The following is a 15,008-nucleotide window of genomic DNA, read 5'->3' as shown; positions in this document are numbered from 1 at the left end:
AGGTCAGAGTTCACCAGGATTCCCTTTGGCACAAGTTCAGGGCTTTTTCACCCTTGAAACGAGCCGCCCTGTACATGAAAGAAAGATCGGGACCTTTGCACGCCAGAGACATTCAACTTACCCTATCATCTGCGCAACAGAAACACGCACTGTCCTGTACAATTATGTGTCGTCTCCGAAGGGGTCACGTGGGCCGCCACTTCATTCCTGTACGCCACAGGTGTAGCTAGACATCTAAATAACAGCACGGCTCTGTTTTGTAGCTCTTGTGCTGGGGGCAGTCACAAGACCAGAAGGGTAGGAAGGAAAGGGGAGTGAAGAGAGGGAGGGGGGGGGGGAAGAGCACCAGAGCGCCGTCTCCCTCTCTCTCTCTCCCTCTCTCTCCCTCTCTCTCTTTCATTCTCCGGGTCTGTGCGCATCGAGTCGAGGGAGCGCTCGCTCTATGACAACAAGCGAAGGTAAGCGGCGGACTAACCTTGTAAATGTCACAGGCGATCAAAGGATAATTACTTCAGCTTTCTGCACTTCTTGCTGGTGTGTGAGAGAGAGAGAGAGAGAGCTGCCACTGAGAAAATCTGGTTAACTTCTTGTTCGTCCTTCTTGCATGCACACGTTGACATGCTCTCTGCGGCTTGCTTATGTAATAATTGTGTCATGAGTTCTCATGTGCAGCTTGGGGTGTTGGAGCGAATACAAAACAGGCAATTTTTCCTCATAACCGACTGTTCATTGTAGGACAAAGTCTGTCTGTCAGTCGTATGAGACCTAGAACGGGGGAACGTGCTAGGCTAAGCGTGAAGAGTTTTCGCTTGTTTGCCTTCTCATCGTGGGAATTTATTTTTAATTTTTTTCCCTTGCAATTCAGCTCGTTGCTTGTTTTGTCTAGCATCCGATTAAAAATTAAATGTTATTGGAACAGCCCCCCTACAACAAGACAGGAGGCCAGACAGGAACAGTTCAGACAACCCCATTTCCATTTTAGGAAAGATCCTGTTTGTGAACGTTCATTTTTATCCGCCTTTTCCTGCCCCATTTAGCCTGATTAGAAAACAATTCTTCTTGTTTATATGTAACCAACTGCGAACTCTTGGCCCTAAGTAGCTTAAAGTTGCGCAAATTGCCAAACACACGAAATGCCCGCATTGGACCGTCTGTAAATATTTGCGAGAATTTACTTGTGTATAATTCTGCTAAATGAGGTGAAGAACCATGTCGCTGTACATTTTATTTATTTATTTATTTTGGTGTGGACTGAATTGGCCTTAATTGTCACTGCTAGCATATATACAGTGCATATATCTATAAATTTGTAAATAGTTAGGTTATATAAAGGGCTACTTACCATGTTTACATGGGGAGGGGTTTTAACACCCTTAATTAAGCCCACTTGACAGGCATTCGAAAGCACGTAGGAAACGGTCCGTGCCTACAGGCATCCATGCATCCACATGCGTCCTTTGCGTTGGCATGGTGGCGGTTGAGTGGCGCATCCACTAGAGGGCAGAGTCACAAGTTTCTGCCAACAACAATCATGATGGCGGAGTCGTCATCGTTCCCTTCTCCGGCTACTTTTTTCCCCTGCTCCAGGGAAAATTTTCCGTGTCTCTTTTGGACATGAATCGGCATCATGAATGGAAAATACGAGCACATAGTGGGGCTACCACAATTCATCCATTCTTGTGTTTTAACATTGAGCCTGGGGGACCCACAATTCTGTCATTTGGGACAAACAGTAGAAGTTGCATCAGCGTCACTAGATTCAGCAACTGAAGCTGCTACTTTCCATTCAATGTGAAGTCTGCCATCCGATGGAACAAGGGACAACTGGGAAGGAAGCAAGTTTAAGCAAGACTTTAATCATGCTGTGCACCCCAGAGGAGATCCCAATTCTGGTCGTGTGTGTCTGTCACTGTTGGGAATCTGCAGCTCGGCTACTGTAAAACCTAAAAGGATTACACTGTGTGTGTGTGTGTGTGTGTGTGTGTGTGTGTGTGTGTGTGTGTGCAGCAGCAGCAGTGTTATGTAAACATGGCAGCAGTCTTGACGTTTTCTGCTGACTGTGTTGAAGCAGAACAGACACGCGCTTCTCTACGCGATCGTGGTGCAGCCTTCATTTAGCCGCTTGCTTACAAAAAAATAAAATCTAGTGCAACCGGAATAGCTTCTGAAGGTTATATGCTGTGTGTGGGGGGGTTGGGGCTTATTAAAATCTGGATTTTTTTTTTTTTTTTTTTTAAAGCCTCCAAGTTAAGGCTTTAAAGTTGTCCCAGAAAGTCTATAAAATTCCATACCATTGTAGACAATTGACAATTTGAGGTGCCCTAGTTTTTGGCAAGTTTTCTTTTATTATTTCCTCTTGGATTGCATGGAAGGCAATGATGGAATAATATTTATCTACAGAAAAGGGAAGGAAGGATGGACAGGAAGAGGGAACCATGTGTGCATGTATGATAGTGATCATATATAAAACACTAAATTTGGAACTTCAGAATTTGGGGAGGGGAAAATGCAGTGTACTAAGAAACGGTGCCTTTTGAATGGCAGTGTATGTCTATTACAGTTAGTGTTTGGATCTGGCTTTAGATTTGGGAGTTCTATTCAGGTTTGGGTTTGGTTTAGGTTTCTGGTATGGAACAGGCTGGGACTGGACTCGTAACGTACGAGTGCTTGCTGGTCCACGATGACAGGCGTCCCGCTTCTTAATAAGCAGAGATGTGCAGGAAACCATTATACCCCTCGGTGGGGGGGTGGAGCCGGAGACCAAGGGCCACTGACAGGGGGGGCAATTAACCCTCAACAGCTGCGTGTGCTCCACCCGAAGCCCGGGGGAGGGACTGTCCGCCGTCCTGGCACGGCTCCAGCTCGTGCCGGTGTATAGAGTTTCACGTGCCACCCTCTGTCCCTCAGGGGAGCTTCACCGGACAGGCGGCAGCAATCTGCTGATTCACAGCCTGCAGACTCGTGGTGTTCTTGCTGAATTAATGTGCTGTGCTGTGTTTTTTTTTTAAATGCTGCAAAGTTAAGACTCTGCAGCAGTTCCTCCTGAAGAAATGAGTAGCGTAATTTGTCGTCTATTCACTTCAGAGACCAATTAGTATCAGGGATGATGACCTTTGGGGTTTCTTAGGTGATGAGATTCTGCTTTTCCCTGATCGACTGAGGGAAATTTCTTTTAACAATTAGAATATAAGCATGATCTTCACAGCACTGACATTTAAAAAAAAAAAAAAAAAAAAAAAAGTCCCCTGGAAGGTTGTAAACAGAATACACTCCAACCTGAGGAGTAAGTTTTACTTTATTCTACAAACAAATTCCATTGCACAGCAGATGTTACTCACAAGATGAAATTATTTTAACTCATCGCCGTTTTATTTTGCATGGAGAACTCCGTAGAACCTTCCTATATGTTATGGGATTTTTGTATTAAAATGCAGCCTAATGCTTGAACATCTACAACTGAAATCATAAACACTGCAATAAAGAATTCATATAATAAAGATCAAGATACAGAGCAAGCTGAAAGCTAGAGTGAAAGACTGAACTGGCAAATTCCGCATCAGAGAGTGTCTGTCATGGAACCTTAACATGACTCCAGTCCAAAGCACATCAATCAACCGATAAAGACCAGAGCATTCGCTCAATCTTGAACGTTATTCTCTTGGTCCCCGTCTACCCTCTTGTTAAATTCATATGAAATCCCAACTGCACCGGCGTGACTGAGAGCCTTTCTGTGCACTAATATGAGGTTTTCATGAATTTTAATCGGAAAGAGCCCAGCCTCAGCAGACATTCCCGGAATAGCCCAGAATACCCACAGAGTCTAAACTCCTCTCTCAATGCGCAAACACCCGCTCTCTGCCCTGATTGTGTTTCTCTAACAATAACCTTTGTTCTCTGTTGCATTTCTCAGTCTGCATTTACTTTTTTTTTTTTTTTTTTCTCTACACAAGCCTTGCTTTGGCAAAGGAGCCACCCGGCCCTACAGAGCGGTTGACATTATGATTACAATGGGAACTGACTGAAGTGCAGTCAGCTATTTTGTCTGGGCTTGGCGTCTGCAGAAGGTGTAGTGGCGACAGCAGTTCGTGTGCTTAAAATAATCTTTCTGTTCAGGCAGCCAGGGGCAGATGAACGCTCTAGATGAAAGTTACTAGCTCTGACCAGCAGTGTGTTACCAGCTCTGACCGATTTACCGCAATATGGTTGTTATTGTGGGCAGTGTACCGATACGCCATCATTTCACAGATGATCTGCAATTTCACATGCTACCTAGATTTCCCATTGCCCAAAGTTATAATTCGAGACGCATACATCTTTATCTTTGTTGGCGATTTGTACACTGATTTTCTTTGACATCCGTACTAAGCTTTCTTAGTAAAAACCACTGCCGGAACGCTGATGGTTATTTTAAGAATCAGCCAGCAGATGAATGAAGTTCTTGTATTGGTGTTGCCCTGGTAACCATGCTGGTTTGACCAGTTTCTGGACAATGTTTTATTGCTGGAGCAGGTTTCAGGTGTCTGTGCTTTCAGAAGCTGACTATTGCCGCCAGAGAAGGTGTTAGTCCACCGAAACATTACTAAAGCTGAAAAAAAAAAAAAAAGTGCAACGTGTCTGTCTGTATCTTAACTATTTAACCTGAGAAACGCGCTTCACTCTGTTGCCAGCCCTGCCATGTCCACGTTCTCTCTTAATAAAATATTCTTCTCATGCTCATATGTCATTGTTGAGAAGGGCTCAGAGCGGCAAAAGCTTTTCTCATTCCTCAACCTATTAAATTCAGAGAAATCCCGGGGGATTTGGCAACAGAAAACATCTTGTGTGAGGCTACGGCTCAAGCATTTATTTTTTAAGCAGCACACGTGAAAGCTGTAAAGAATAAATTGACTGTGGTGTTTGGGTGTAGTGATAATATTCAGCCTGTCTTCCGCTAAATCGACGAGCGAATTGCATAAAATACCTGTCCAGGGATTATAGTCAGTCCGAAGTCCCGGTGCTTTGTTGGGATCGAAGGAAGAGCTGACGGCTGCACGAAGTATTACTAAACATGCTCGGGATGATGGAGAGGTGTGGAAAAATTACAAATAGAATGAAAAATTTGAATGTCGAGGATCCTTTACTGAGGGGGCAAAATCCCACCGTGATGTGGTTTAAGTACGAGGTGGTAAGAATCCCCCATGGAGTGAAACCGGGACACAGTCGCCTCCATATAGGGCAGCCTGTGGCGCCACCTCCTGGAAAGATTTAAATTTACATTTACATTTACAATCAGTAGTGACAGGGACAGTCCCCCCCCCTGGAGCAATTTAGGGTTAAGTGTCTTGCTCAAGGACACAATGGTAGTAAGTGAGATTTGAACCTTGGTCTTCTGGTTCATTGGCGAGTGTGTTACCCACCAGACTACTGCCACCGTAAAAGATGGTGCTTTGAGTTAAGAGCTGCCCCCCAGTGTCACCAGTTCTTTCGTTGTGAAAGATTTGTGTTAATAACTAATTAATAATTCAGCCAATTTTCAAGTATTTGTTTCTTGCAACATAGGTAATCAGGTATTTCACTTGTTGACTGTGTGTCTGTGTGTGTGTGTGTGTGTGTGTGTGTTTGTGTGTGTTTTCTGTGCTCAGCTTTTCTCACTCTCGTGACAGGTGACCCTTGACCGCTTTCTGTTGGTTTTCTGGTGTGCATGTCCATGCTCAGCCCTGCCTTTTAATCATCACCTCAACATCCAGGCTCTGCAGTGTCCTGCATTCAAGGCGCCCTTTTTTGTCTCATTTTAACTGGGCTCTGCGCACCTTCTCATTATTGCTGCAACTGAGCGGAGCTACCGAAAAAAGACTACAGCTTTACGGACAGATCTGGGTCGCTGCAGGTTTTTTCCGAAAGATTGAAGTAAAACTTTACATCTTTTAGTATTTCCTCTGCCACTGAGGTGGTCCTAGCCTTGCAGGGTGGTAGTAGCCTAGCGGGTAACACACTCGCCTATGAACCAGAAGACCCACTTACTGTCCCTGAACAAGGCATGGATAAGGGCGTCTATTTGCCACCTCGGTTCCAACAACACACAGGAAGAATTATTATTATCTTCATTTTCATGTTACACAAGACTCTTCTCTAAAAGTTCACAGAGGAATAGTAGTTTACTTGTAGAAGTCCGTTAACTCCTTTGAAAATGTGTGTACATGAGCGTGTAAGATAATGGATTTTTATGCCAGCATTAGGTGTCCAGTAAGTGGACATTAATCAGTCGGACGTTTGCCCAACCCGTGTGATGGAGTGCTTCTCGGCCTGCTCCCATCACCAAACTGACTGCATGAGTGTGTTTTGGCCTTTCGGAGGCGCTGCTGTTAATTGTGCAGAGGAGCCATCGGTCTCATCGCGCTGCGTCGGGGTCATTCGTTCATCTCGCTGTCCCACAGCTGACAGGCGTCCATAGATCACACGCAGTAAGCTGTAAGTGGCTTAAATAAATGAGAGGTTTGCTCTGAAATGGATCGCGTCGCGCTGTTCGCTGCTTTTTTCTCTGGAGCTACGATAACTTGCAAAGGTTTAGGCGCCCTTGCTTAATATCTGTTTATGTGAATGGTTAAGTCTTCCAAAATGCATTCTGTGGAAGATTTAATTATCAGTCTTATTTTGCGTAATTCTTTGAACAAGGTTCCAGTCCTCATTGAGTTTGGTTGCTGAAATTGTGAAATGAAGTGAAAGTGATTAGCTGTCACATGTGACACACCACAGCACAGCACCCAGTGCAAATGTGGGCACTGCATTATTAAAAATATCATTAAAAATATGGGTCTGGGTCTTCTGGTTTAAAACAGAAATATTCTGCCGCATATGAGAATTTCAGAGTGGCTGGTTATTCAGCAGCAGCCCGTCTCTGTATAAGGTTGTGACCCCCCCGACCCCGCACCGTGTAGCAGGGTGCTCACGCAAATTTGAAGCTTATCTCCTCTTCTGGAGCATGCTTTGTTAGGCTTTACATCAGCTTGTCCCTCCTTTCCCAGAACACACACACAGACAGAAAAGCAGGCAGAGGGTTGAAGCTTGTGTAGATTGTGCAGCGTGATTATTGCGCTGCTGTGAGTGTGTGATTGGGAGAATGCTGAAGAAGTTGCTGTGTAGGAGGATCGGTTCCCGTAAGATGCTTCAGTATATATGGATATGTACATTCATTGTTTATATTTACAGCTGACATCGTTGGATTATTCCACGTGTTGCTATTAGGAATGTTAATATCTTCATAAATGTTGAGTGATTGTGTGATTCTTATGAATGTATTGTTTGTGCAAATGAAATGACCATGGAATTATTATTTATTTGAGGCCTGGTTAAAGCTGTATGCTTGGATGTTTGATGAATAATTTTTAAAAACAATTTTATAAGAATTCACTCTGTCATGCTCACAGCAAATTAGCCAACAAATTAATTAGAGACCTTGCAGAAATGCATACGCATGTAGCTTAAACATGCATACTCATTCATTTCTACTGTGTATTGTAAATACGTCTCCATACACATCCACAGCTATGCATTTGTGTGATAGACATTTCACCGACTGACACAGCGCTCAACCTGTCCTTGAAACCATGATGGATGAAACTTTTTTTTTTTTTTTTGGTCTGTGTTCAGATAAGAACTTTGACGATGAAGATTCAATAGACGGTGGCCGCTCCTCCTCCTCGTCCTCCTCTAAGGGCCTGTCGAGCAGTCGCAAAGCCGCACCCATGAGCTCTGCCCGCAGACCCAGCTCTGCCTCCGCCCCCAAGGCCACAGGTGAGCTGTCTCTGACACATCAAAATATGTTGTATGTTTTAACTAGTGCATTTTTGATGCAAACCAATATTGTGCATTCACATGTTGGAAAAAATAAAACCCTCTTCATCTGCTGACTGTTTCTTATTAAATCGTTTTAGAAACATTTTTGCTGAGTGCCCAGTGCATTCTTAGGAACCCATCTTAAAATGGAGGAATATCAAGTGAAGTATTTTCTAAGTATTCCCTCGCTCGGTGAACTCGTCCCCTGAGCTGAGCGGTGTGTCGTGGCGCAAATCACTGATCACCATCATGATCGGGAGTTGTCAGCAGAGGTCAGCCTGTTGCCCAGATTTTCAGGAGTGTCATCAAGAAATTACATAACAAGAGACATGTGAATGGGCGACATATTGTATGCAGTGCATGATGGGATTTAAAGATTTAATACAAGAACACATGGGAGCTGTACTGAAATTGAAAATGTATTTTTCTTATGTACTTTTCAAATTCAAAAATTTTTAAATCTTAAGTCTTTTTGTGATGTGGGATGAAAAAGTGATTTTCTTATTAAACATCAAGGTTATTATTGGTACACCAGCATTTTATATTGAACACAAATGACAATTGAACACACAATGTGGAAAGCGTTAACTGAAATGAACAAATACTGAAATTAAACTACATGTTTACCACACCATAAAATTCGCAGTGATAAATCTCGTATTTAATGCATGAAAGATGGTCAGATTCGAACATTGCAGGGGTCGACACCATAGACAGATTTTCTTTTATTATTTAGTCGTTTTTCTTTCATGCTCACACCCACATGAGTTGGTGACTGGGCCCAGTGATTGGTCCAAGGACTGTATGCTGGCCTGTGTACACTAATCCGTGTGCTTTTGTTCTTCGTGTAGATGTACATTTCTGCACTTTTGCATCATCCATGCTTTCTTTCAGGGAAGGAAGGAGCAAGTGCAGGAGCGGTTGATGAGGAGGACTTCATAAAATCATTTGAGGATGTCCCAGCGGTCCAGGTACCTCAGCTTTAGCATTTTATACCGCTGTGCTGTGATCACACAAAAGTCTGGCTGAACCTCCAGTAGATCGATCAGGCTGTAAATGTGACTGTGCTCCCCCACCTTTCTCTTTTTTTCTCTGAGCAGATTTACTCCAGCAGGGAGCTGGAGGAGTCCATGAATAAGATCCGGGAGGTGCTGTCTGATGACAAACACGACTGGGAGCACAGAGTCGCTGCTGTAAGGGGAAAATTAGCACTGGATCTGGCACACTTGCATGCTGTAAAATATAATATAAATAAAGCTGGGGTGCAGACTAATAATGAACAAATTGACCGTAATTGTGGTATCTGATGTGGCTTTCTGCCGATATGGTATGGCTTCCAGCTGAAGAAAGTGCGCTCACTTGTCCTGGCTGGGGCTTTGGAGCATGAGGGCTTCAGTCAGCAGATCCGCCTGATGGAGGCAGCCTTCAAGCTCTCTGCGAAGGACCTGCGCTCTCAGGTGGTGCGCGAGGCGTGCATCACCCTGGGGTACGATCACACACTCAGAAAACACCAATATTATACCATGATGCCAATCAGAGTGATTCATTGACCGATCAACAAAAATGGTTCGGTAGCTATGTCCAAGATATGGATTCCAAGCAAATTTTCACTTCCAGTTTGCATCTGGTCAGAAGACTCACCCTCCCCAAATGTTACTTTTTACATAGTGCTGAAACAAAGTTAAAATTAGGCCTCAGATGTTCATGGTTGAAAATTTTGGAGATATCTGAGAACATGAAGCATGTTTCATTTGAACTCGGCATGTGTGACATCATTGCGAGCTCAGACATTCGAAATGCAAGTGCAGTGCAGAAGGAATGCGGACAAAATCTCTCTGCTTTCACTAGGCTGTGTAGTGTAGCGAATGATGTTCGCACAAACTCCTTTTGACGCTGCGATTACCAAAGAGGCTTGTAAGGAAGTAAATGTCATTTGGGCAACATGACTGAAGATTTCCTGCACACTTCAGCTCCTTTCACGCGTCACATGTCACATCGTTCACTGGCTGCTACCTTATGGATGTTTACAAGGGTACTAGTGTGTAGCCCAGGACATTTATCTGTTGGGTCTTGATGGTTCTTCTCATGTCACATGTCATCACTCTCTCATAAGTTGAAAAGAGTCTTCCGTAATGTTGCTTCTTAATGTAGTCCTGATGAGGCGGAACATGTGGCGACTGATACCTAATGGACCTCCATGTTTTACTCTGGACTTCTTAAAGACGTTAACGGATTGAATGGAAATGTAGCTGTCATTAATGTTGGACAGGCAATAATTATGCCTTAACTTAATTCTGTTAAAATAAATCACTGACTAAAATCTTCTCCCATTGGGCTTGTGTTTGCAGGCACTTGTCGTCCGTGTTTGGGAACAAGTTTGACCACGGGGCCGAGAGCATCATGCCCACTCTGCTCAACCTCGTCCCCAATAGCGCCAAAGTCATGGCCACCTCCGGTGTGGCTGCTATTCGCCTCATCATTCGAGTAAGTCCACACAAATAGGATCATATATGAACCTCTCCAGTCATCGTCCACAAGGTCATTACTTGAACAGTTGTGAAGAATGTTTTCTTTACACCAGCATACCCACTACGCTCGGCTCATTCCAATCATCACAAGCAACTGTACATCCAAATCAGTAGCTGTTAGGAGGTAAGAAAGGGGTGTTATATCACTTTTATACTTTATGAAATGTAATTAAACAAGTTCTTGGGCATATTAGTATGATGTGTAGACTTTTGAAATATGTTTTAATAAACTAAAAGGCAGGACTGTACTAGTAATAATAGGTTACAGTGGACTAATGCAATGCAAGAAAACATACATTTATTTATGATATTTATTGTATTGTGATTATTTTTATTTAATTATTTATATTGTCAGATTTTGCCTGTTTTTCCCAATTATATATAATGTCTTTCAATGCAGAAAAAAAAATTTGTAGTTTGTGATCTGGACAAAGCTCATCGGAAAATGTCTTTTGTTCTTTTTTTCCCCCCTCTCTTTCTCAGACGATGTTATGAATTTTTAGACTTGTTACTACAAGAGTGGCAGACGAACACACTGGAAAAGTGAGTCCGTAGTCTTTTTGTAATGGTTTTATATGGTAAAAGTAAAAGGAGTGCGGCGGCTTCAACATGTTTCTACGTGTCTTGCTTCCTGTCCATCTGACTGGACGTCTTAAAGCTCCTCCCAGGTTAAATTGATGAGCCAGTAGCCAGCAGCGACCATGCATCCCCGGCGTTTCCATGGCAATGTTCCCCTCGTGCCTTTAAAAGGCGCGCTGGGCTCCTACTTGACTCCCTGTGTCAGTTGTGCTCTTTTGGGGTCTCAGATCTTTTTGTTGGGGAAGCTAGCAGGATCCTAACAGCTGGAAGTAGGTGTGATAGTGTTATTTTTTTGGAGCCAGAGAGCATCAGACATGTTTCCCTACTACCCCAGGCATGTGGCGGTGCTTACAGAGACGGTCAAGAAAGGAATCCATGATGCTGACTCCGAGGCCCGATCTGTGGCTAGGAAGTAAGTTCTTTATGTTCTTAAACACATTGTAGGTTAGTGCCTTGGCTTTGAATTCTGACCCTGTGCACTCTCTGTCCAGATGTTACTGGGGCTTTCATGGCCACTACAGTCGTGAGGCGGAGCACTTGTTCCAGGCTCTGGAATCGACGTATCAGAAAGCCCTGCAGTCCCATCTGAAGAGCTCTGACAGCATAGTGTCCCTTCCTCAGTCTGACCGCTCTTCCTCCAGCTCCCAGGAGAGCCTGAAGTGAGTATTCATTCACTTGTGAGCGGTCACTATCTTGCACGTGTGATGAGACGTAATCAGTATTCTCAAATTTCGTTTTTAAAAGCACTGCATGCTGCTACCTGACTTTCCTATTGATTTTGTGAAGGCAAGATGGTAGCCAGTATGCTTACAATGGATAGTTCTTCCAATAGCATGGTTCAGGGTGTGCACTTAGTGTCACGTTTCATCAGTACCCATCTGGAGTCTGCTATATTAGCAGGATTTTTTTTTTCTGTCACCCCTATATTACACCCTTCTGCAATATATCCATGATCTCATATCCACTCTCAGCAGGAAAGCATCTGTTTAGGTTTCATCCGTACGATCAGCTGTGGGTTTAGCGTGATAGGCACAGCAGAAAAGTCATGGCCTCAGGAGTAGAATCATGGGTACATTACTTCCTGTTTATTACTGTAGAGTACAAGTGAGAGTTTGGGAAAGCTCTTATTGCCTGAGGATCTGTTGGGGGGGGGGGGAATAATAAATAGCTCTGAGTAGTGTAGTTCTAAATTTCTGAAACGCTGATATTGATGCCAACCTTTTGGATTTTGATGGTCAATTTGTTTTTTTCTCTGGGGAAAAAAAAAAAATATGAGGATGCTCTTTATTTGCCTCTTGCATCTTGAAACAATTTGGTCCTCTTTATTTAATGTAGTTTCAAAGTACAACATTAAAATGATTGCTTTTTAATTTCTTTGTTTCTTGCATTTGTAATTTTTCAGCTGTACTCAGGGTCGGTGCAGCTCTAAACAGTCTAAAATCCTGTATTTGGCAAATTGCTTGCATTCATAAAGGTCTTCGAAGCATCATGAATTGATCTTGTTTGCTAATAACGCACCCTCCTTTCTCCACAGCCGACCGCTTTCTATGAAGAGCGTCATAGGAGGAGGTCTGACCAGAAGTATGTGGTCCTCTTTCTGTATTGCACAACTGATACCTGGGATAGCCTTGCATGTGCATTAATTACAACCTGTATTTTCAGTTATTAAAGGGTTCATTAACATGCTTGTCATGCAGACTTCACTGTGATGTAGATCTCCTTACATTTTTGCTTCTGTTCCCCCCTTCAAAGGTAAAATGGTTAGTTCAAGAGTACCGGTAACGCCTGGCTCCCTGCAGCGCTCCCGTAGTGATATCGACGTCAACGCAGCAGCCAGTGCCAAGTCCCGAATGTCCACCGTACCCCCATCCACCCCCTTCAGCTCGGCAGCGGCGCTGCCTCCTGGGTCCTATGCCTCTTTAGGTAAAAGTCTGTCCCCATAGACTCACCACAGTTGATGTGATTGATAATGTTTTGGTTGCTAATTTCATGTGTTGAACTTTTGTGTACAAAGTTCCTCAGTTTCAAGATGTTTTTTAGGAACTGTAACTTTTTTTTTTTTTTTCAGTTTGAGATAAATCTAATGAGTTCATTTATTTTCTGTCATTTCAGTTTTTATTAATTAGTCGTTTATAATGTTTGGGGGGGGGTTGATGAAAACCACTGACTTTTAACAGCTTCTCCTGCCCCATTAATATAGTTGATGGGTGTTGTGGAGATTATTAAGTTGTCCTGTGGAGAAGAGCGGCTGATGACCAGACCAGCCTTGCTGCTCCATTAACTCTTTGCCTGCTGATGTTCATGTTCCACTCATCACTCAGCTTGATCTCACTGTGCTGCCCCGTTGCCCTGCCTTCATATTCTAAAAAGCTGTATGCTTTATTGCCTTAATGTGCATTTATATGATGCTTTCTTTTTGTCTGTCCCCCTGAAATTAGGGGAGGGGGCCTTTAGCACAGAACTAATGTCCTGCCATGCACGCTTCCCCCTTCTCAAGTGACGCTAACCTCTGCCTCTTACTCTCCTTTCCACACTCCTGCTCTGCGCTGCTTTTGTTTTGTTGCAAAAAGATGGCACGCCTGGTAGGCCTGATGGTAAGCTTTGTGTGTGTGTGTTTGTCTGTCCCCAGAAGCCCTTTTTTGTCCAAGGGGAGGGATGCTGTCTCTCCCCTTGTTTTCCATGAACGCACAGTATGTGTTGGCTATATGTGCATTTTCCCGCATGAATCTGTCGGCATGAAGTTTTTTATTCCCCGTGTCAAGTTCCGGTTCTTGTTCTGAAGTCTGACTATGACTTCTGAGTTTATTCTTATGGGCAGTGGGATGTATTTACAGTACCAAGACACATTCCACACATTTTATTATGCCTCCTGGCACCTTTTGGCCCCTCCACCTTATCAGCGTGTTACCTTTTTTGTTCATTTATTCATTGTGTGATTTTATGATCTTTTTTTAATCCAAGTGTCTCCAGGACTGCTCTTAAAATCCACATTTATGTTACAATGTCTTCAGCAATGTCTTTTGCAGGCATGTGGTAGTAGCCTAGTGGGTAACACACTCGCATATGAACCAGAAGACCCGGGTTCGAATCCCACTAACCACCACTGTGTCCCTGAGCAAGACACTTAACCCTAAATTGCTCCAGGGAGACTGTCCCTGTAATACTGATTGTAAGTCGCTCTGGATAAGGGCGTCTGATAAATGCTGTAAATGTAAATGTAAATGTGTACAGATAGATGGTGCACCTTCCCCTTTTGGTCCCTTCACAAGTGCTCTTTTTTTATTATTATTTTAATTGAATATAATATAATTTGAATATAATATAATTTCAAGGCAGCTATTACAGAACATGAAAACAAAATTTAATTCAAGTGCGGTTAGTGTTTTCACTGAGCTTCGGCCATACTTACATTTACATTTTACCGCGTTCATCAGACGCCCTTATCCGAACGTTCAGTAGTTACAGGGACACTTAACTCAGGGTTAAGTGTCTTTCTTAGGGACACAATGGTAGTAAGTGAGGTTTGAACCTGGGACTTCTAGTTCGTATGTGAGTGTTTTACCTGCTGGGCAAATACCACTCAATATAACTTTGCATTTACTGGTGTTGTGTTCTGTCTGCTCTTGCTGCAATATTAGCACATGACTTTGGTCATGCTAGTTTCTCTTAATCCTGCCGTCTTTGTACCAGGCTTTTCTATATGGAAGAGTGAAATATATAGGTTGCATCAGCTCTTAGTTCTCCTTCCTTGTGTTTGTACTCATATTTTGCTGAATTGTACTCATATTTTGCTGAATTAATGACCATTGCAGATAGGGCTCGTAATTGATCTGTAGTCCCTGCTGTTTGTTTGGCCGATTATCACTGCTAGAAAATCCCAGAAACTCTGATGTCAGAGGAGTATCCAGTTCACACCGGCCTTTAATGTGCAGGAGAAGAACAAGGGTTGAACTTTGATATGAGGGACTGTCATTCCTCTATCCTGTGTGTATACACATGTCTAAAGGTCACAGAATAAATCTTTTTTTTTTTAAGAGATGTTCTTATTTGTTTTGCTGATGCTCCATAAAAGCATGTGACTTTATTGAC

General features: G+C 43.2%; 1 protein-coding gene across 23 annotated transcripts in view; it reads left to right on the top strand.

The window, feature by feature from the left end:
• The window catches only part of clasp1a (cytoplasmic linker associated protein 1a), a 59,214-nt gene that overhangs the window by 23,960 nt on the left and 20,246 nt on the right, over positions 1-15,008 (top strand). For 16 of the 23 annotated variants that reach the window (XM_028990387.1, XM_028990399.1, XM_028990398.1 and 13 more), the window contains exons 9-20: positions 7,627-7,770; positions 8,707-8,783; positions 8,913-9,005; positions 9,153-9,298; positions 10,161-10,296; positions 10,394-10,464; positions 10,824-10,883; positions 11,254-11,331; positions 11,411-11,578; positions 12,454-12,500; positions 12,672-12,842; positions 13,490-13,513. In XM_028990387.1, the coding sequence (XP_028846220.1) occupies positions 7,627-7,770; positions 8,707-8,783; positions 8,913-9,005; positions 9,153-9,298; positions 10,161-10,296; positions 10,394-10,464; positions 10,824-10,883; positions 11,254-11,331; positions 11,411-11,578; positions 12,454-12,500; positions 12,672-12,842; positions 13,490-13,513 (1,215 nt within the window). Of the gene's footprint in view, positions 1-345; positions 459-7,626; positions 7,771-8,706; positions 8,784-8,912; positions 9,006-9,152; positions 9,299-10,160; positions 10,297-10,393; positions 10,465-10,823; positions 10,884-11,253; positions 11,332-11,410; positions 11,579-12,453; positions 12,501-12,671; positions 12,843-13,489; positions 13,514-15,008 lie in introns of those variants that run through there. The other 7 variants (XM_028990385.1, XM_028990378.1, XM_028990396.1 and 4 more) reach the window with 2 other exon arrangements.

Source organism: Denticeps clupeoides, chromosome 9 (assembly GCF_900700375.1).
Source record: "Denticeps clupeoides chromosome 9, fDenClu1.1, whole genome shotgun sequence".
Classification (NCBI taxonomy): domain Eukaryota; kingdom Metazoa; phylum Chordata; class Actinopteri; order Clupeiformes; family Denticipitidae; genus Denticeps; species Denticeps clupeoides.
Note: the sequence above shows the minus strand (reverse complement) of the source record. Positions and strands in the feature narration are given on the sequence as shown.